Source organism: Frieseomelitta varia, unplaced genomic scaffold, assembly GCF_011392965.1.
Source record: "Frieseomelitta varia isolate USP_RPSP 00005682 unplaced genomic scaffold, Fvar_1.2 scaffold_920, whole genome shotgun sequence".
Lineage (NCBI taxonomy): Eukaryota > Metazoa > Arthropoda > Insecta > Hymenoptera > Apidae > Frieseomelitta > Frieseomelitta varia.
The window spans coordinates 339,282-360,226 of NW_025110724.1; the positions used below are offsets into that span (position 1 = coordinate 339,282).

A 20,945-nucleotide genomic window follows, 5' to 3' on the forward strand; every position below is an offset into this window, starting at 1 on the left:
GAGCAAGATAGGAGAAGGTATACCTATGCTTGCTTTGATCGGTATAATGTCTTCATAGGGTAAATCAATTATGTAATTTCAACAACTGCATAGCTTTTTTGTCGAAAAGAAATTAGTGGTTTAGTGGAGGAAACAGTGCCTACTTCCGTAGACCTGCCACAACAGTGCCCTGTGTGACTGTGACTATACAATCCTAGCTTCTACTACGCATTTCTGAGGTATTTATATCGGAATGATAATACCAAACATGTCCTTTTATTAGGAAAATTAGACATTTTCAAAATGGTGATCTTTATTTTGGAGCAATATTTGAATGCTTTAACGAAGTTACAATAACAAACTCCTGCTCTTACTTTCCTTACTCCCTGATTGTAACTTATTGGAGCATATTCAATTAAAAATCGGATAATTATCAGTTAGTCAGGGAAAATTTTTGCTATATACCCAAAGGAACAATTTTAACAATTTCGTTCGTTTTTGAAATAATAAAAGATTTATATGTATAGTCCAGAAATATAAGATATACTTATATATTTAATTTATTTGTGGCTATAACTAATTAATAGATAAACAAATCGGGATTATAACTTGACATGTCGTCGTTTTTTGAACTCTATTTGTAAAAACATATTTCAAGAAATATGTATCGTGTATGATACATATTATTCCCTTTGCATGCATCTTTTCTCCATTGTTTTTAGTTCTGAGAAATAGGACATGGCGAAGCTCAGTCAAATTTTCTTAGCAGAGAGTCGTAATTCTTATAGTATCACGTATAGTATCACGGTATAGCAATATAAATGTTGATGACAGGTCATGTGGAATGTGTCTTATGGTGCTCCGAGGACATCTCCCTTAATCACATCTTGTCTTATTCTTTTGTCGCGTCCTTCATTTCGGCTTATAGAAAATTCATACTTTGGGCGCGTACTACATTTGTGCAACTCATATTGACTCATGATAAGTCATTTACACATTTAATAACAATGCTTTCTGGACCACTTGGATAAAAAAAAAAATCAAACAGAAAGACATACCGAAGAAACGAAATACAAAAATAACGGCTCTAAATAAAGGATCGTCTTGTATTGTTACATTGGGATGATAGGACTCTAATTAGTAGTATAGAAAATATCAACTATTTATAATTAAAAATTATCTTCATCGCACATTATAGGTTTTCATTCCATTCTCATTTCATTTTTATATTGTCATACATATGTTAAATGATTTTATGTAAAAAATAATTACTAAAAGAAAATTTATTAAACCATTATTTCAGCATAGATTTACAAAAAAAAAGATTATATTTATTAAATAGTATCAACTTTTTACAAGTATCTTATAAAAAGATTAATAGCATTTATTGTATATCTTACGTAATGATAATTAATGTAATTTTTTGTTCAAAAGTTGATTAACATATTAATTATTTTTATCTTAATTTCATACAATTTAGACATTTATTTTATTTATTTCCAATGTCACAAGCAAAGATGATCAATTTTGATTATGTAATATGCTTTCTCACATATGTAGCCGACAGAAGTATGATAATTTTTTTATATATGTGATGTAGGACAAGGTTAATAAATAATATACAAATATATTATCCTGTGCTATTTGGTAACGACCGAAATTAATATGAGAGAAAAAGATAATAGGATTATAATTTCTAAAACTTGTATTGTCTATTTTCAGAAAGAAGACATGCCATGGGAATATAACCAATACAACAGGCTCACTTGCACACTGCTTAATATAATATTAAGGTAAAGATTTTGCATAATCTAAAAATTCCAATCATGAATTTTATACACTTGCGTTTGAGTTCATCTTTGCTGCATCGCGTTTTCTTAAAGTTAATTATGAGAATTTTTAAAATTGGATCTATAGTTATTGTTTAACATTATGTTATAACATCAGAAAAAAATTAAGAACTGATTTACTAGTAATTTACTTGTATATGATAAATGTTACTTTAGGCTACATGTGAAAAAAGATATCAAGGTAAATTGTCTATAATTCATATTGTAATACTCTTAAGATTGTTAATTAAAATTAATAAAACAGTACTGCAATGAAAATATCAGGTTATTTTGGAAAACATGCAAACATTGAAATAGTCAGGATTATGTGCAAAATAACAGACACTGTACAATCTCTATTAAATTATAAAATTTATTAAATAAAAATATATATATGAATAATACATTATTGAGCGATAGGTTCTATTTGAATACTGTACATAGTAGTGATATTTGCTATAATACAATTGTTCGCTAAAATCAAATTATCTTTGTACAAGACTAAAATACTGTACATCAAGTGTAAATATCTGTATTGGCTGAATGACTTTGGTTCCATCGTGCGTAAATTATTGACTTCTTTTAAAATTATGTCAACGATCACCAAAAACTTATATTATTAAACAATTTTATTTAAGTCCTATAAATTTTGTAACCTGAAAATAATATATTATTTAATTCGTATGGTTTGTTTTAGAATTGTCTTCACAATAAAAAATTGAAAGATCTAAAAATTTTGCTACCTCTTCGTATACGGTCCAAGCCATTGCAGTCACTAATGTCCTTCTCAACATTCGTGGAACAATGCCTTTGAAATATCCTAATATACCATATTTTTCATAAATCCTTAAAGCTGCATTACGAATATTTTTAAATTCATCTGGATATAATTGCATCTTTGTCTTGATTACATCGGCAGGTTGTGTTATGATAGAAGCAAATATTCCTGCTAATATTCCGCAACTAAAATGCAGCGGAACAGACGACTTGGTATAGGGCAAATCTAAAAAAATATAACTATGTCGTAGACAAATTATTTTCTAATTTTATACTAATAAAAATTTACCTGCTTTTGTAAAAATAGTTCTTAATTGAGTATAAAACGTGAGATAAAGACCACTATAAGGAGCATCTCTTAATAACGTCGGTACTAATCCACTCGAAAGACCTCTTACTCCTTCCTGCTTGTATATTAATTTTAATGCTTCTGCTATACTATTGTATTTATAAACGTCACTCTATAAAAAAAAAGCATTACATTTCCTAATCTCGTGTATTTTCATTTCTATAATGTTTTATATATTATACGTTAAAATATACGTACTTCGAAACGTGTTTTTACTACCGTTATTGGAATCAATAAAGCTCCAGACATAGATCTTGCAGTAATACCTAATAACAAAGCTTCTGTAGGTGTGAGTGGATCTTTTAAATGCAATGTGTGCTTTAACCAATGCAATGATGCAAAATACAATCCAACACCAGGTACAACTCTAGTAATGGTCTGAAAAATTATTTTTAATTAATATTTTTTTGTTTAAGCTCGTTAAATCTAATAATTGCTATATTCTTACTGGAGTCATGCCCCTCCAGAGTCCAAGCACATTTTCATTTTTAATTATATGAATAACTATGCTTAAAGTACCACTTTTTGGAGCACTGTACAAAAATAAATAAATTAAACAACTTAGAATAAATTAATTTTAAAAATGAAATATTTTATACTCACCCAAGATGAAGATTTACTTTACTTTGAAGTCTGGTTTTAACAAGGTCCAAAGGTTGAAATAAAATAGTTGAAAATGTACCAGATAGTGATCCCGCAAGAAAAGACTTCAAAATAGGATACTAAAAAAAAGTCTTGATTTTGATAATATATTGGAATAAATAATATATTCCTAATTAAACATTTGAAATAGTCTACAAATATATCTCTATTTATATAATTTTAAAAAATAATAGATTGAAGATGTTATACAATAGAGTATGTAGATATATCTCATAAAAATTGTTATTGTAATATATATGCCATGTTATCTTGCATGAGTTTGCTCACGTGACTCTAAAAGGTCGATATAATTATTATCTAAATGCAGTTTTTTGAGTCATCATACATTAATATAAGATAATTTTTCTTCTTTTTTTTTAAATATTTCTTAACTGTTTACAGCAGTAGAATATAACTATTTTGTAGAAAAAAAATTCATGATATTGAATTCAAAAGATTTTTGGTATAAGCATAATATTCCAAAATGATTGTTAATCTGTTTTGTTTCTATGTCTTATTTTTAATGTCTTTAAATGTTATCAAAATTATAAAACTATTTTTTATAATATAACAGTTACATTATATAATAGTCGTAGAATAGATAATTTTTTATTTTCTTTTTCAGCTTATACTTGTAAATTTGGGACATCAAACTTGCAAACTCATAATGCAAATGAACACATGTGACACTAAATGGTGGATACTGCTCCACATAAATCATCTTCCATCCAGTACACCTCTTTTTCTAATTAGAGGTATTTTTTATTCAAATATTTAGTATTTTCTTTTTTTATTAAAATTTATAAAATAAATTTTGTCATGAAAAGTTTTATTTAATTTCAATATTTTTATATTTACATAATATTAAGCATAGAATATTATAACTAATTTTATTAAAAGATAACTGTTCATAAAAACAAAAAATAAATAAATAAAAATTTTTCTATACCCAGTAGCTTCCAGCATAAAATATTTACCCCTATCAATTTTTGACATTTTTATTATAAATCAGAAAAATCATTTTTGAGAAAGTTAGAAAATAATAAGATGCAATACTTACAGTTCCAAAAGCCTCCATAATGTAAAATTTATTGGAAGCTTAAAAATGAATAGATTTGAAATTGCAACAAATTGAACTAGTTCTCAATATGACAAAAAATTGAAGTAAACGTTTTCTTAATGCTTCCTTTACTGTTACCAAGATACTGAGTATGTTGAAAACGTGACTATTACTTACATCTTCTTTTATCTTTGTTTCACCATGTTCGGGGTCAATAGAATAACCCTGCATATCGACATGTACTCCAGCAAAAAAATCCAAGAATATCAAACTAAAACGTGATTTAAACGTGACTTAATATGAAACGTGATTTGTGTTATGTATTTAGTTTAAAGATGTAGGAGCACAAAATATGTTTATTTATTTTGTATATTATTTTCAATAACATACATTTTTCGTTGTTTATATAAATTATTTGATTACTATTATGAAATTCAATAATTATTTTAAAGAATTCTTTAAATAATTAAAAGATATATTCTAATGAAAGTATCTTGCAAAATTAATATGAGCATCTGTTTTAAATAACTAAATATTCATATACTATAATATATATATATATAATTGATTATATAATATATAACTAACTATCATACCTACAATTGATTAAAAAATTCATAACAATTAAGTAAAGTTTTGAACAAAAAACAGTTGATTAGGTTAGAATAAAAAAATGTGACGACAAAACACTAATATTTTATAACACTAAATACACAATTAATTTTATTACTTATAAAAATATATTATAAGTTTATGGTTAATATATATGTGTTGTAAATATAATCAGTTATATGTATTTTATATGTAAATAATAAATTAAAATTAAAACAGATAGATCAACGACAATAAAGACAATATGAAGGAATGCAAAATTCTATGAATATATTTCGCGATTGATAAAATTGATTCTTATCTAACAATTCATTATTTCGAAATCTGTCTGCGAGATTACCAATCATATTAGCAGTGATGTATGTATTGTTTGTTTCCAACTTTCATTTCACAATTAAACTGTATTAAAAACACTTCACTGGCAAATATTTTGCAACGTATATATTTTAAATTTTTAAAATATATCTTCCAATACAGTTATAATAGCGTACAAAACAATAAATAAAATACAGATTTATGATATTAAACATGAAGACCAATTAAATAATGAAATTAGTCTATTAAATTTATTATATAGAGGAAATTACCAAATAAAAATAAAAAATATTAGAAAATATCTACTTTTTAAGTCTATTTTTTATTAATATTTTACTCAAATATACTATTATAATAAAGTAAACTAAAAAGTGTCTTTTATTTTAAATATGACAGTGTGAGATAAAATTATAAGTTTTCTTTATGTTAAACTTTAATACTACAAAAAATATTATGTATTTATAAGAAATATTATATATTATATAAAAATGTCTTTCAAAAAGCCCGCTATCGGAGGTGAATTTCCTGTTTGAGCGCTGCAATCGTTTCAGAACTGTAATCTGTATTAGTTTACTTCCGAGTAAAAGCTCTGCCATTTTAGCTTTGTGCGTAACACCGAGCGGAAGTGTTTCTTACGGAACAAGTACGGTATGTAATTTATTTAGAAGATATTCCATTCAATTTATTCTAATTACAATACAAACGTCTAATAATGTCAATATTTATTTCTTTTAAATTACATCAAGTTAAGTCTAAAGTTTTCTTCAGACTAATTACATTTTCTAACGTTCCTTACACACGTGGCTCCAACAAATTTTATATTTGTTATCTTATGTAGAAATATAATTTCACAACGTTGTAATAAATTTGTTCATGTAAAAACCATATGTATTTTGAGATTTAAAAAAAATAAACGTTTTGTTAAATATATATTAGGTAACGACCGTACAAAATGGTTAACGGACGAATACCATCAGTTTTCTCGAAAACTTATGTTACTCCAAGGAGGCCTTACGAGAAGGCTCGTTTAGACCAGGAATTACGTATTATTGGTGAATATGGTCTTCGTAACAAGCGTGAAGTATGGAGGGTCAAATACACCCTAGCAAATATTCGAAAAGCTGCCCGTGAACTTCTTACTTTAGAGGAAAAGGATCCCAAACGTTTGTTTGAAGGTATTGAATAAATTTTTAACAATTTAGTAGTAAAGTATTGAATCGACTTTACTATTTATTTAATAAACTTTGGAATAGACTTATATGATGAATTTATTCACATCTGACACCTCTTGTCTGATCATTTTGATGTTATTTCTTTATTTTTACTGATGAAGTTATACAGTTAATTTTATCTGTATATGTATATAGACTTTATCCTTTATTTATTAAAGCATATATTTGTTAGGAAATGCTCTTTTGCGTCGATTGGTAAGAATTGGAGTGTTGGATGAAAGCCGTATGAAACTCGATTACGTTCTTGGTTTGAAGATTGAAGATTTCTTGGAAAGACGACTTCAAACTCAAGTATTTAAGTTGGGACTTGCCAAGTCTATTCATCACGCTCGTGTACTTATTCGCCAACGTCATATTAGGTAAATCTCACTGAACAGAAAGATTCATATGCCTTAAAAATTGGGCAAGAAATATCTGATTACATACAGATAATTTCTAATCTTTAAGGCTACAGTAAATCCAATTTTAATCACCAAATAAGAAATATTGCTTGTTTGGTTTCAAAACTGGAAACATAATTTTTAATTTCTTTTAGTTGATTATAAAACATGAAAGTAATAGTCTTTTGGCTACTGCAGGTATTCAAACACTTTTCCTGATTGATTGTCCAATCAAAACAAAAAAAAAGTGCGACTTTAATATATATTGGCTGGGTTAGCTATGATGTACAAGAATGTGCTATGCTGTGTACTAATGTTTTCTTTCAGGCAGGCCACTTAAGTGTTAGGAAACTAGCACTTAACGTCTGTCTGGTGCTAGTGGATACAACGTATTTGGGTTAAAAATAATTGGTATATTTTTTATATATTAAATATAATCATAAATTGATGTTTTAAAAGTATTAAAAATACATATTATTAGAAAGTATAAAGATAAAACGTAAAATGTGTATTCTTGTTTCAGAGTGCGCAAACAAGTAGTAAACATTCCATCTTTTATTGTGAGATTGGATTCACAGAAGCACATTGACTTTTCATTGAAATCTCCGTTTGGTGGTGGCAGACCTGGCCGTGTCAAGAGGAAAAACTTGCGTAAGGGAAGTGCAGGAGCTGCTCCAGAGGAAGAGGAAGATTAAGTTATTTTTTATGTAAAACTTTCATTTAATAAAGTTTTGATCTTTATCTGAATTTATTTCTTCAGATGTAAATAAAGATATATGTAAAAGAACGTAATCTTCATAAAATTTTGGGAATTAATAAGAAAATACTAGCGGGAATTCAAATGTTTATATAATGGTAATAGAGAATGAATATAAGGAAAAGAGGTTAAAAAGAGATATTGCTGATTTTTAATATCGCCTGATAAATTGTTTTGACAAAATAATTGATTAAATATTCATTTTTTTTATTGCTAATTTGTTAAACGATGTTGAAAAGCAATATATAATTTTTACTTTTTATTACATTTATTTCGTACTATACAAGGTAATAATTTAATATTCAGTTTAACACGTCATTTATCTTTATTGTTAAATATTACAAGAATTTTTATTGCAAAGTTTAAACATGACGTTTTATAACAACAGTGCTGACAATGTAACTTGAAATTGGAAATCTGGAAAATGGAGTTGCGATAGTGCTGCCTCTAGCTAGTGATTGCGTAATGTTGAAGGATTTTTCGGGACTTGTCGGTCCTGTCGAGATTTGCCAGTCTGCTATGTTCAGAGTATACTTGTTGCACGCGGTGAAGTGTTGGATCGGTGGTTGGCCGAAGAGGGAAGAAAGGGGACAGAGACAAGAGTAGCGAAAGATTCTTCTTACGTTAACGTGGGACTTCGCGAGCTTTCCGCAAGCTAGTGAGCGCGTCTCGATCAATTAGCATATGCCACTTCCTAGCGGGAATTTTGTTTCACTGATTGAATAAAGGTAATTACATGACAGTGTGCTATTACAGTATAATCCGGTGGCTGTTCATTTGATATCGTATACTGACAAAAAACAACCGGGTCTCGAGCCAAAACTTGACACGTCTTTTTTTTTTTTACATTAAAGTAAGAGGCCGCCTGTCTAACCTATATTCTAAATTCTGTCATGGATCCTAAATGCGGGGTAGGGTAAGGAGGGCTGTATCCATGAATCTCCTCCTCTTTTTGACAGCTAAAAATACAGTTTTTGAAGGAACGACCATAACATCGTATACCTTGACTATTTCGGACACAATACATCACGCACGCATCTTGATTCGTTCACGTATTTTTGCCTCATAAAATGCGCGCTTTTTCATTTCTCGTTGTATCATGTGTTTCTGTACGAGTTGCGATTAATTATATTTGTATTGGTTGGTTAACATTCCCATATTGAAGAGTTGTTATGCATTCGCAATTTTCTTTTTTTTTTTTTTGGCTTTATATTTGAATATAAGCGTTTAATTTGCGATGAATTTAATACACGGTTTAAATCAAAATTATATGCTTCGAATCTTTTCATTCGTTGTATATCACTGTCAATAGAATAAGTTGACAAGATAGCTAGATGTGTTTTTACGCGCGATGTTTTCTATTTTTTATTTCTGTACTTTTCCTTTCTATTTGAAATTGTAATTTATGCGATAAGAATTATAATTAGACGTTTACAATTTTCGTGTGAAGTAAAAAAGAAAAAAAAAAATACATAACGATAGTTTGGCAAAAATAATAGTTCTTTACTTAATACGATATTGTAATAATTATTAAATTAAGGAGATGATTTTAAATTTAATTTTAATTCTTATTATATCTGTTGTTATAAAAATGTATTTATTCTTCAAAATAGAATTAATTGCTTTTTAAGTTTAGATCAATTGCTATTATTGTAAATATTTATTTTGTGTCATCTTATCTGTAGCACTGATATCTATAATATACAATAATGTGTTGATCAAAATTTAATCATTCATTCTATTTTATAAATAGAAATAATATTTTTAAAATTCCTTTTTTAAAGATTGTAATATGCAAAAAAAGAATCAAGAATATATATATATATACATATTCTTCAAAAAATATATTCTAAATATATATTTTTTTAAAATTATTACTAACATTTGCAAATAATATCTTTATTGTAAGAATCGTATAATTTATACTTATGATTTCGACAATATACTCATTTTATTTAATATTTATATTATTAAAAAATGCAAATTTTGTATTTAACTTTCATATATTAAAAAATATTAAATTTTTTTTATTTATAATTTTTTATTTGTTCATAATAAAATCTATAAGATACAGCTTAAGTAATCAACTAGTTACATTTTATACTATATTTTGAATATAAATTTCTTATTTTAAAAAAATGTATAACTCAATGATAACATTAGCTATAATTGGATTCATTATCATTGTGATTGTTACATAGATAACTACTTCCCATTTGATGTAATATTCTATTGCCTATCCTCTGATGTAATGAGTTTTTGAGTAGACCATAATGCTGAGTAACAAATAGTTTGAACGTACTTTAATATTATTTCATTATTACATGATAAAATATGATAAAGGTTGGTAAATATTAAACTTCAATATATGTACTTATAAATTAACTATATTTAAATCAAAATCTTTTATTTCATTTTTCAGGATATACAACATGTCACTTGTCACAGTTTGTGTAGTTTGTGTTTTATGTGCTGCACATACTCCATGTTCAGCACACACTGAATTCTCAACAACAGGACAGACGACTTATAATTCAGTTAACTCTGAGAAGCAGCTAGGACCTCATGAACAATTACAACCATCTTGGTTATTAATAAAATCTAAAGAAACACAGCAAAAGGATGTGAGAAAATTAAATTTAAATAATTTTGCTTACAATAATGGTGCTGTTAAATTTTCTAATGTATTGGATACAAATAGCAGAAGCAAAACTACTTCATTGGTACCAAATGAAATCTATACTAAACACGAAAATCCAGGAAATGTAAAGGTTAATGAAAATATTGAAAATAGCGATAATCCAATGGCAAAGAAAGATCCTGAAACTTTGAAGGATATAGAAATATTAGAAAGGCTAGGCCAAATTGAAATCATGTACAATAGTGAATTAAATGCAGCACAATTTAACAAAGATCAAAATCCTCTTAACAGGATTAGAACAAAAAGAAATGTAGATATTATAGATGAAAAATATTTCATGAAAAAGATTTTTGAAGCTTATGGAGATGGTACAAGCATAACCATGGAAGGTTTTGAAAAATTGTTAAAAAAATTAGGACTATTAAGATTATTGACAGATGCATCAAATTTAGAAAATCATAATATTATTACTAGTCAGAATAAAAATCCACTGGGTAAGTTTCTATAATTAAGTCATTATTAAAAGCATTTCTCTTTGATTTAAGAATTTATATTTAAGAACTCATTTCAAGATCAATTGGTATTATACATATATATGGTGTACCACTTTTAATTACCAATTAGCCAACCTATCAATCATAATAAGAAATAAAGCTACATCTGCTCTCATATATATAAGCTGATAATATTTTATCTTTATTCAATATGAGAATCATCTTGATCACAATAATTTAGTGTAATTTAAGAGTTCAAATTCCTTTTCAATTGATTCATAGATATTTATTTCATTGAACTGTTACTTATAACTATATTAAAATGTATTTATGGTATTTTATGAAATAAGTGTACTGTTTTATGAAATATGTATGTGAGAATATAATTAAAGATTAGAAAGAATTTATAATATCCATTTTGCAGATTTTAATGAATGAATAAGCAAAATTTAATATTGTTCTTGTTCACTATATGAGATACCAGTGGTTAAATAATCATATCATGTGTAATGTTATCCTCTAAGTAGATAACTGACATATTTCTATTATCAGTGACATATTATAAAATTCTTGTTATTTGATTCTCTATCAAAATACATATTTTATAATATAACATCTATATGTTCTGTTTAAGCGTATTCTATTTATTGTTATAAAATCATATATTTTTATAGTAGGTAATATTAAATAAAATTTTCCAGTATAAATCCTTTTCTTTTTGTGTAGACAAGTCAAAGAATTTACAAAATAATGGCCTACCAGAATATGAAAATGCAGTTAAAAAAGAAAGGGTAAGAAATTGTAACAATTAAAATTATAATCTATCATAGAAAACTCAAATTAATTTTTTCCTTGTATAATTAAATATTTCTTATAAACTCTCGCTATCTCGCCATTTCAGTGCTTAAGTAGTAAAGAATTATTAAGTACTGTTGCAAGCGATATGCCATATGTTGCTAATAATAATTCAACATTACCAAGTTGGCTTTTTGAACGCGTGTGTCCAGCTCTTGTTTATCAACTAGCAGGTGAATCAAGTTCAGAGAGAAATGGATGTATTCGTGTACCCGAGAATTATAAACTAATAAAAATTAATAAATATGGAGAAGACATCACTCGCAATATGGTTCAAGGTATATAATTAATATAATATCAATTTTATATTTTTAAGTACTGTAGAATTCTAAGTACATGACTTTCCTATTTAGTGTGGGCCTATTCAACAATCAGTATTCTAATAATCAGTCTCTGTGGTTTACTTGGGGTAGCTGTTATACCTTTCATGGGTAAAATTTATTATCATCAGTTATTACAATTTTTAGTTGCTCTTGCTGTAGGAACATTATGTGGTGATGCTCTCATTCATCTTTTACCACATGTAAGATATTATCCTGTGAATTTTTAGCATAAGAAAAATAAATTATGTTATTACATAGGAAAGAATTATTTTTGTCTTAGGCAATGATGTCACATCATACTCATGAACATATTCATAATGATCATGTTGAAGTAGATTTTAAAGAAGAACATAATATGAATATGTGGAAAGGGCTTATTGCAATGATGGGTCTTGCTTTATTTTTTTTCACGGAGAAAGCTTTAACGATGTTAGCAGAATGGAGAAAACTTCGACAACGTCGTAACAAAGTAATTACTACTTGTAATGAAATATTAAAATATATGAATTTTTATGATACATTTATAAAACGTAAACATTTAAATATACTTACGAAAATTGTTCGTAATTTTAGCTTCCGTCACGTGTTCGAGTTATGAGAGAAACTGATGGACCAAACAGTAATGTTGTTGGAGAAAAACTTTGCAAACACAAATATTCATCATATCCATATTGTTATGGAGAAATTAGCACAGATCAAGGTATAGTTGGTATATTATTATTATATTATTTGTTTTAATGATGTTTATTATTATTTAAATATTTTTATTATTCAGATAATCATCATAATCGCCAACATAATAATCATGAAAAGCCTCCTGTGATTGAAGAGGAAAAACCATTAACATCAAACTGCAATTCAGTTTCAAAAATTATGACAAATGATGTGGAGAAGAAACCAAGCGAAGATTGGAGATTAGACGATTCAATTGTAAATACTAAGAAAAATGCGGATGGTGCAGATATACCTTTAAATGAATCAGAAAGTTATACTGTTATTATACGCGAACATGAAATGAAACATCACGGTCATACTCATTCACATGGTACTATTTAACTATATCATTTTATATCTGATTTATTTGATAATTATGATTTAAAAATTTTTTTGCCAGGTCATGTTCATTCTGCGCCTGAATCTATGTCTAGTGTTGCTTGGATGGTAGTAATGGGTGATGGTTTGCATAACTTTACAGATGGTATGGCTATAGGCGCCGCCTTTTCGGCAAATATAGCAGGTGGTTTCTCCACGGCAATAGCTGTATTTTGCCACGAATTACCTCATGAAATAGGTATTATGCAAACATAACTTATAATAGATAAATAATCTTATAAAGTATTATATTTAGAATTTTTATCTCAATTTTATTCCATTCATAACAGGAGATTTTGCAGTTTTGTTAAAAGCCGGTATGAGTGCTAAACAGGCTGTTTTCTATAATTTGTTATCTTCCGTACTTTGTTTGTTCGGTATGATATTTGGTGTATTATTAGGGAGCACTCCTGCTATAAGTAGTTGGATGTTTGCAGCTGCTGCAGGAATGTTTATATATATAGCATTAGTAGATATGGTGAGTAGTATTATATTCTTGTAGCATATAATTTACATTCATCGAATTAATTGTAATTAAATTAAACGTTTGCATAGATTCCAGAATTATCTTCAAGTCACTCTGTGGAGCGTAGCTCTCAATGGCAGTGTATTTTACAAGCGTTAGGGCTATTATGTGGCCTTGGAATAATGTTAATTATAGCGCTCTATGAACACGATCTGAAAAATATATTCAGCGATTAAATTTGCAAAGACTGACAACTTTTTTGAACGATGGTAAGCTTGCAGTACTTCCTAGATCTATATTTACAGTCAACAATTAAGTCAATAAAACTTTGACTGTGCATTCTTACCGAAACAATATTTACTGTTACTATGACATAAACAATTTACTTTTTCTTCTTCTTACATTTAGCATAAGATTTCTTATCGATAACAACATAGTTTGTTGTTAAATACTTAAGAAGGTACTATAATGGAATAAATGCTAAATGTTTTACAATACTAAGAATATTCCGTGCACAAGAAAAAATGAGCTAAACAACTTGAAGAAAGTTAGATAATTCAAATGCAACGACAATATTTGAAGTATACTTATTAAAAATTATATTTGAGATATTGCGTTCTTTGAAAATAATAAAAACAGTCAGAATTCAGGCATAAAATTTCAGCGTTTTGCAATTTACTTGATAGATTATTATAAAAATAGATAATTGTAGTCAATTTTTACTGGATAGTTTTTGATATTTTATTACTAAAAATCACATCAACTGTGAAAATGCCATGCAGTTCTTTCTTCTAAGTTTATTAATAGTAAATGATACTTGGATTACATTATTGTAAAAAAATGAGAAATGTAATATTAAAGTTGATATAAAAAGAAATTGTGTACAAAAACTGAGTAGCTATTATTTTATTGACACATTTATTTTAATTAAAATATTTTTAGTTTGATTTACCTGACTCTCTACAAATATGATTGTTTTGATTTTATATTTAGATAACAAATCAGTATGAATGTGTATTGTCTGTTATGACAATTGTGCGTTGAATAATTAAAATCTAAATTATCTTTTTAGTTATTAGACGCCTGGCATTTACATGATATGTATGTGTTTTATAATTATCAATGTATCAATGTCTAAGTTTAATTGTGATATATTTAATATTCTTTATTTTGATATAATAATTCAGATAAATACTGCTTCAGATAAATACTTTGTAATTGAATCAATGTTATACATAATTCTACCATAAATGTATTACTATAAAAGTTAACAAAGTGCTCCATATGCTTTATGATAATTTTAAGTTGGAATAGATATATATTAGTTGAATAATAAGATAAAAAAAAGCAGTGTTATCAAATTATTTACGAAATGATAGAAAATTAGATACTTATTGATCATAAATGCATTTTAAACTATTATAAAAATATTTGTTCTTTGGTGCTTATTTCTTTCAAGTTGTTTTATTACAATTATTTTTCATTTGCACAAAGTTTTAAAAGTTATACCACAAAGAGAGTGCATATATTTAAATTCTTGTTTCAATAACTAACAAATAATATGGTGATTACTGATAATGTCACAGCATATTCTAGTTTTATGTAACTATAATTAAGCTTGTGCACAAAGTAAATTCTTCAAGTATAGACGCAGATAAACGAAGGCGGTAAATCATTATTCAAAATGATTGGATATATTAAAATTTTAAAGTACTCTTATACTGCCATAGTAATTATCAATTGTTGGATTGGTAATTATTTACAATTATATGTACATATCTGCATGTTATAAGATAATATATAATTAAAATTTCAAATATTTTTAGCTGTATTTACATAAAAAAATGCAATTGTTATTTATAACTATAAAAATATTGAAATATCTTCAATTTCCTAAAATTGTGTTTTAAACAAAATTTTGTCAATGTCATACAATTATTTTGCATTACACTGCATTTATCACTATACTGAAATGGAAGATTCATTTACGAAATATGTCGTATACTTTTTTTATTACTTAAAAAAACATACTATTTAAACAACCAAATTATGATAAAACCTCATCTACTTATTGTAAGTTACATTTATTTTGTTCGTATGTTAATGATTATTACCATGATCAATAACAATGTATTTTTTTACAGAAAATGTAAAAAAATTGAAAAAAAACGTCATATTCTTGTAAGCGAAATACTTTCTTACATTACATCTTATATTAATACTAATGTATTTAACTAAATGATTTGCGCTTTTTGTAAAAATTTAAATGCAAAACATAAACGTTAGTTTTTGGAAAGATGTTTATATCCTATTATTATGTATCCTATGAAAGATTTTAATTTCTTTTTACATATAATCTACATAAAAATAGTAAATTTGTTATATTATTTAAAAAAAATGTTTTATTGTTTTTTTTAAATTTGTTCTTATTTACTGTAATAAACTTTAATAACTATTTTAATAATAGTTATTCTGAGATACTAAATTTAATCCTTTATTTATAAACATTGCATCTTCTTAAGTTTAGTATCAAGTGAAATACAGTATTAACAAAAATAATATTTAAATAATAATTCATTGAAAAAATAGGATAATAACGTGAAACAAAACGATCATCAAGAATCTGTATCTTTTTTTTTATTTTTAAAATTTTACAATGAAAAAATGGGGATCATATCTGTACAAATGAAGATGATACTTGGTAATTATATACACAAATACATAAAACTATAAATTATATCCATATATTTGTCGTCATACAATGTGCATGTTTAGGCACTTAATATAGAAGTCCAGTGAAACAAAATTCATAAATAAAATTAGTATACAATTATATAACAATAAACATTAATATTCTATGTTATTTGAAGTCATGAAAAATAACTTGTCACACAGAAACAAGATCATCTCTGTCACTCATTTGTGCTGATAAACTAAAAGCTGTATCTGTGCTAGCTTCACTATTTAAACTTTCATTGAATACTGGTTTCATGTGTGCTGCATCACTCATTTCTCTCATTAATCCTGCCATATCATCATCTGGATCAATTTCTTGAATTTCTCCTACTACATCAATTTCCATAGAGTGACTACCTGTTGCTGATATTTCCCGTGCTTCAGATTTTGATTCCTTAAACTAAGTATTGTGTAATAAAAATGCAATTAATATTGTTGTGTTACTTTCATTAATATATAGAAAAATCTGCTTAAATACTTACTTTCATAGTTTCTAATTTACATTCAGATGGTAAATTCATATGAAATACGCAATTTGTATCAAAAATTACAGGTACTGGTTCATGACACTCTATGTCTGCTCGAACTGCTCCGCATGCTTTAAATAAAACTTGATGTTGATCCTATTAACATAATAAATTTTTTAACATATTTCATATAGTTTTGATATTTTTATGATTACATAATTAAATAAAATTATTTTACTTTAAGAATATGTTTGCGACAATGCTTTGCAGCAGGAAGAGTTCTCTCTCCACATTTTACTCCACCTTCTGTAAAGATACATTTTGATATACTTGGTATTTTTTGTGCAGGTCCTTCAGTTGCCTATGAAAAATAATCATAATTTTCATTATCATCATATGTTATGTATTAGTAGCATAAAATAATATAAAAATTTAATATATTGTATTAATTAATTTGGGAGCCAGCAGTGAGTGTGGTCTTCGTTATATCATGACTTACTAATGTTTACTATTATGTGCTACCATGTGTACTTTCATGTTATTACTATGCGTATTATGCGTATAAGGCCGACTCTCTTTGGTAAGTCATTTTTGGCCAAACTGTGCTGTTAGGCAAAGATCAGACCCATAAATGTAAAGAAAGTCGGTAGTACATAAAATTCATATTAAAGAAAAACACAAAACAAACACAAAGGATCTTCAGACCTTCTAGGAATTGCGAAATCCCTACAAGAAATAAGAGTGCTACCTGAAAACTATAAACACTATAAGTGAGTGCTATTTAAAGACTCGGAAGTAAAGAAAGAAGTCAATTCAATTCTGTACAAGCTATTGAACGAGTCGGACAAACTGAAACGTTTTTGAATAAATGTTGAATTGTATAATTGTATATTCTTTATAGTAAGTAATTTTATTATAAAGTAATTTTCGCAATTGCTTTATGGGTCTAATGGTACTGCCCAGGGATGCGTCCCTCATATTACATTTATACCTGTATTGGGTCTAGCTGTAGGACTAAGGCCAGAGGAACGCGTCCCCTAAATTAAAATAATAAAACTGTAATTACCTGTGCTCTGCGTTCTAAAGATTTTCTATATAATATAGCTTCAACTCCGCTTCTTCTATGATAACGATTTAAAGCTTTTAATTTTTCATAAATTTTCTTTTCTTTTGCAGTTTCCTTTGGTTGGTCGTGTATGCTACACAATGTTTCCTTTTCTTTTTTAAGTGCATGTAAATACTTTCGTCTTTTCTCTCTTAATATGTATTGGAGTCTTCTATACTGATCTATGTAAAGTGATTGCAACCTAATTAATTTTTCCCGTGCAATGTAGATCACTTCCTCAGCAGTAAAAATTCCAGCATGCCTTAAAAAATTAATACTAATGATTCCATAGAAATTACTGTTTTATTTTTGCAAGAAGCAACTACAAAAGGAAAGTAAGTAAAGATAAAGGCAACTGATATAATACCAGTTTTAAAATTTGCTCAAGCCAAAGCAAACTAGCTTACATTCTACAAAAAGAAACCAAGTAAAGTATCATAAGTATTCATATATATTCTTACTTTAGAGGATCTTCTTGTGCACTATATAAACTTTCATTGTCACTATCATCAAGATAACTTCCTCTTAAAGTATCAGTTACTGTTGTAGGTTCAATGTCACTATCAGAAGAACTTGCATAATCCAGAATATCACATCCACTTGCATTTACTCTATATGCATCAACTTCAGCTAAACATAATTTTATAAACAAGATTTGCACATTAAAAATCTATTTTATTTTATTTGTCAATAGAATATTAGATCAAAACTTACTGAAAGGATCTAATGCTTTAACTTTTCCTTCTTCATCCTCGGTTTCTTCAGTACTTGAATCTGTTTTCTTAACATAATGACTTAAATTAAGTAAAAGCATTTCAGGTGTCTGTGGTAAAGAATGTCTTGCTGTTGATTTTATACGTGCTATTTGGGCTTTTCTAGTATGTTCAGTGCAATATCTATAAGCACATATTAAAGATAATTTTTTTTTTATATAACTTAAAAGATATAATAATTCATTAAATTCAGATTTACACATACGAAATATCTCTTCTGTCCAATATTGGAGCAGGATTCTGACATTTTCTGCCATTAGTATTATATACAAAGCCACATTGTTTATAAGGTGCATTTGGGTCTTCGAGAATATGCTTGGCACAATAATTAAATCCTTCAAGACAAGGTTGTGAGCATTCATAAGATGAATATAAGCATGTTTGCATTTGTTTTTGCTTTTTTGTGGCTACAATAGTCACAGGCATTGTTGCTTTGGGGATACGAAACATAACTTACCTGTAAAATAAATAGAAATGGTAAAACTTAAATAAAATTTTTATGATATATAAGAAACAATTGCAAAATGTTCTTCTGAGAATGAAATTTAAAACTAGTACATTCATATTGTAATTTCAAATTTAGCGCCATAACTTACATCGGAAATCAGAACAATTGCATTAATTTTATTACTTGGAAATAATTTTCATAATGAATAATATTTTAAATATAATAGCATATATATAAAAATAATAGCATATATAAAATATTACAAACATTAAAATTTCCATCTATTTTATACAAGAATTGTAATATAATACATATTTGTAACAAGTGGTAGCCACCGCCATTTTATACGTGAGACGTTGAATGAAGTCTCATTGATGTATGTACGGATTTCGAAAGAATGAGACGGACATGTGATTGGTTTTTGTGAAAATTCGAATAAAACGAAACTGAGCGGGACTTAAAAAAGCCGCGAAGCATAATACTTTTAGAAACTTACTGTGATTTCTTACATCAATTCTTCCGTGAAGAAAAGACAGTGCCAATCGAATCACGCTTGTCACCGTTAGCGTACTTCTGGATATTTCAAGAGAATGAAAGAAGGATCGTGAAATGTAAATTAGTCGTAATTGTGAAGCAAGCCTGAAGTTATATGCAAATAAATAGTAAATAACTCGAAAGACAGCACACTGGATCCTTCAATAGGACCAAGATAACGGGACGCTGCTACAGGGGTAACATTGGCTGCGTGCACATACTGCTAGCCCAACTACGTCACTTCCGGGAGTTTAAAGCTCTAAAACTTCTAATTGATAAACTACGTGATTCATACCTATCGTAGACTGAGAAAAGTTCAGGTAGGTTATGACGTTGGTCATAAAGTACTAGCAAAGTTGATTTTTCAGTACGCACGTGTGTTTGCGATTAACCAATACAACATGTTCGTTGTCAAAAATATCAGCATCTAATTTAAATTAATCTGAATAAAAGTTTATCATATTTATCCAGTTTTCAGAAAAAATTGCAATATCTTGTGCAACATAGCAACAGGAATAACAATTCTTACAATTTCGATTCAATGAAAAAACTTTGTCAGTGTGTAAAATTGTGACAAGGTTAAGTAACACTTTAAACATTACGGAATTTTCACCTTTATTGTTATAATTGAAACAGTTTAAAAAAGCAAATAATAGAATTCTTTCCATAACCAACCTCATAGCCTGCCAAAAATTCGCAAATCAAGTTTTTTTTAATGTGGTCTACGATAACATGAGAATGATAAATGCAAGAGATATTTCCGTACATTAATTAATGTCGTATATAATTAATTACTTTGAATGGTTGTTTGTCGAGCTTTAAATTCTCGTCAAAATTATAAAAGCAAATCTACTCAACTTTACACAAAGAACGCAGCGGTTTTTATAACAAATCTTAAAAGATAAATATTGTTACTGTGATGCAACTATCGAAACGTTGATTCTATTAATTCTTGACTATTATTATAATACGGAGAAAGGTTAACTTTGTAAAATAAAACGAATAAAACGTCCATAACCGAATTTTAATGATATATCGAAGTTTCGTATCAACCTCTAAACTCTACGACAATCTTATGT

At 27.3% G+C, this 20,945-nt stretch overlaps 4 protein-coding genes across 19 annotated transcripts; 2 read left to right on the forward strand and 2 right to left on the reverse strand.

The window, feature by feature from the left end:
- Positions 1-2,161: 2,161 nt before the first annotated feature.
- On the reverse strand, positions 2,162-5,718 carry LOC122537587 (mitochondrial glycine transporter B-like). 5 transcript variants are annotated; one of them, XM_043670852.1, is made up of 8 exons: positions 5,555-5,610; positions 4,814-4,907; positions 3,538-3,656; positions 3,383-3,467; positions 3,133-3,312; positions 2,875-3,046; positions 2,552-2,811; positions 2,162-2,464 (listed from the first exon to the last, which is right to left on the reverse strand). In XM_043670852.1, exons 1-8 carry the CDS (start codon positions 5,593-5,595, stop codon positions 2,438-2,440), a joined length of 978 nt encoding a protein of 325 aa, XP_043526787.1. In that variant the 5' UTR covers positions 5,596-5,610; the 3' UTR covers positions 2,162-2,437. The 5 variants fall into 5 exon arrangements, with proteins under 5 accessions (XP_043526787.1, XP_043526788.1, XP_043526785.1 ...); XM_043670853.1 differs by lacking the exon at positions 2,162-2,464 and having other exon boundaries at positions 2,471-2,811; positions 5,589-5,718; XM_043670850.1 differs by lacking the exon at positions 2,162-2,464 and having other exon boundaries at positions 2,471-2,811; positions 5,555-5,718.
- A 381-nt stretch (positions 5,719-6,099) lies between these two features.
- LOC122537588 (40S ribosomal protein S9) lies at positions 6,100-7,922 on the forward strand. Of its 2 annotated transcripts, none has more exons than XM_043670855.1 (4): positions 6,100-6,211; positions 6,500-6,738; positions 6,968-7,154; positions 7,699-7,922. In XM_043670855.1, exons 2-4 carry the CDS (start codon positions 6,516-6,518, stop codon positions 7,868-7,870), a joined length of 582 nt encoding a protein of 193 aa, XP_043526790.1. In that variant the 5' UTR covers positions 6,100-6,211; positions 6,500-6,515; the 3' UTR covers positions 7,871-7,922. The 2 variants fall into 2 exon arrangements, with proteins under 2 accessions (XP_043526790.1, XP_043526791.1); XM_043670856.1 differs by having other exon boundaries at positions 6,159-6,213; positions 6,490-6,738.
- A 427-nt stretch (positions 7,923-8,349) lies between these two features.
- LOC122537608 (zinc transporter foi-like) lies at positions 8,350-16,083 on the forward strand. 8 transcript variants are annotated; one of them, XM_043670895.1, is made up of 13 exons: positions 8,350-8,660; positions 8,787-9,072; positions 10,134-10,275; positions 10,355-11,067; positions 11,794-11,858; positions 11,969-12,200; positions 12,276-12,445; positions 12,526-12,714; positions 12,819-12,945; positions 13,021-13,290; positions 13,360-13,536; positions 13,628-13,815; positions 13,893-15,445. In XM_043670895.1, the coding sequence occupies exons 4-13, from the start codon at positions 10,365-10,367 to the stop codon at positions 14,037-14,039; spliced, it is 2,268 nt and encodes a 755-aa protein (XP_043526830.1). In that variant the 5' UTR covers positions 8,350-8,660; positions 8,787-9,072; positions 10,134-10,275; positions 10,355-10,364; the 3' UTR covers positions 14,040-15,445. The 8 variants fall into 8 exon arrangements, with proteins under 8 accessions (XP_043526830.1, XP_043526828.1, XP_043526831.1 ...); XM_043670893.1 differs by lacking the exon at positions 8,787-9,072; XM_043670898.1 differs by lacking the exons at positions 8,350-8,660; positions 8,787-9,072 and adding an exon at positions 8,707-8,785.
- A 448-nt stretch (positions 16,084-16,531) lies between these two features.
- LOC122537609 (KAT8 regulatory NSL complex subunit 2) lies at positions 16,532-20,072 on the reverse strand. Of its 4 annotated transcripts, none has more exons than XM_043670906.1 (8): positions 19,829-20,072; positions 19,090-19,341; positions 18,826-19,007; positions 18,573-18,741; positions 18,073-18,373; positions 17,245-17,367; positions 17,022-17,162; positions 16,532-16,939 (listed from the first exon to the last, which is right to left on the reverse strand). In XM_043670906.1, the coding sequence occupies exons 2-8, from the start codon at positions 19,332-19,334 to the stop codon at positions 16,691-16,693; spliced, it is 1,410 nt and encodes a 469-aa protein (XP_043526841.1). In that variant the 5' UTR covers positions 19,335-19,341; positions 19,829-20,072; the 3' UTR covers positions 16,532-16,690. The 4 variants fall into 4 exon arrangements, with proteins under 4 accessions (XP_043526841.1, XP_043526837.1, XP_043526839.1 ...); XM_043670902.1 differs by having other exon boundaries at positions 18,073-18,388; XM_043670904.1 differs by having other exon boundaries at positions 18,073-18,388; positions 19,842-19,970.
- Between the last annotated feature and the right edge of the window lie 873 nt (positions 20,073-20,945).

What these genes read in the sequence shown, in the direction of transcription:
- LOC122537609 (XM_043670902.1), bottom strand. Translation starts at nt 19,334, where the DNA reads ATGTTTCGTATCCCCAAAGCAACAATGCCTGTGACTATTGTAGCCACA. An exon ending in GCACAAGAAGATCCTCTAAA is followed by an intron (nt 18,389 to 18,572) that starts GTAAGAATATAT and finishes TGGAATCATTAG; the next exon opens with TATTAATTTTTTAAGGCATG. An exon ending in GTAAATTAGAAACTATGAAA is followed by an intron (nt 16,940 to 17,021) that starts GTAAGTATTTAA and finishes CACAATACTTAG; the next exon opens with TTTAAGGAATCAAAATCTGA.
- LOC122537588 (XM_043670855.1), top strand. Translation starts at nt 6,516, where the DNA reads ATGGTTAACGGACGAATACCATCAGTTTTCTCGAAAACTTATGTTACT. An exon ending in TCCCAAACGTTTGTTTGAAG is followed by an intron (nt 6,739 to 6,967) that starts GTATTGAATAAA and finishes TATATTTGTTAG; the next exon opens with GAAATGCTCTTTTGCGTCGA. An exon ending in ATTCGCCAACGTCATATTAG is followed by an intron (nt 7,155 to 7,698) that starts GTAAATCTCACT and finishes TTCTTGTTTCAG; the next exon opens with AGTGCGCAAACAAGTAGTAA.
- LOC122537608 (XM_043670895.1), top strand. Translation starts at nt 10,365, where the DNA reads ATGTCACTTGTCACAGTTTGTGTAGTTTGTGTTTTATGTGCTGCACAT. An exon ending in TCATTCATCTTTTACCACAT is followed by an intron (nt 12,446 to 12,525) that starts GTAAGATATTAT and finishes TTTTTGTCTTAG; the next exon opens with GCAATGATGTCACATCATAC. An exon ending in CGGTCATACTCATTCACATG is followed by an intron (nt 13,291 to 13,359) that starts GTACTATTTAAC and finishes TTTTTTTGCCAG; the next exon opens with GTCATGTTCATTCTGCGCCT.
- LOC122537587 (XM_043670850.1), bottom strand. Translation starts at nt 5,595, where the DNA reads ATGATTGGTAATCTCGCAGACAGATTTCGAAATAATGAATT. An exon ending in AAACAAAGATAAAAGAAGAT is followed by an intron (nt 3,657 to 4,813) that starts GTAAGTAATAGT and finishes ACTTTTTTTTAG; the next exon opens with TATCCTATTTTGAAGTCTTT. An exon ending in TCTGGAGGGGCATGACTCCA is followed by an intron (nt 3,313 to 3,382) that starts GTAAGAATATAG and finishes ATAATTTTTCAG; the next exon opens with ACCATTACTAGAGTTGTACC.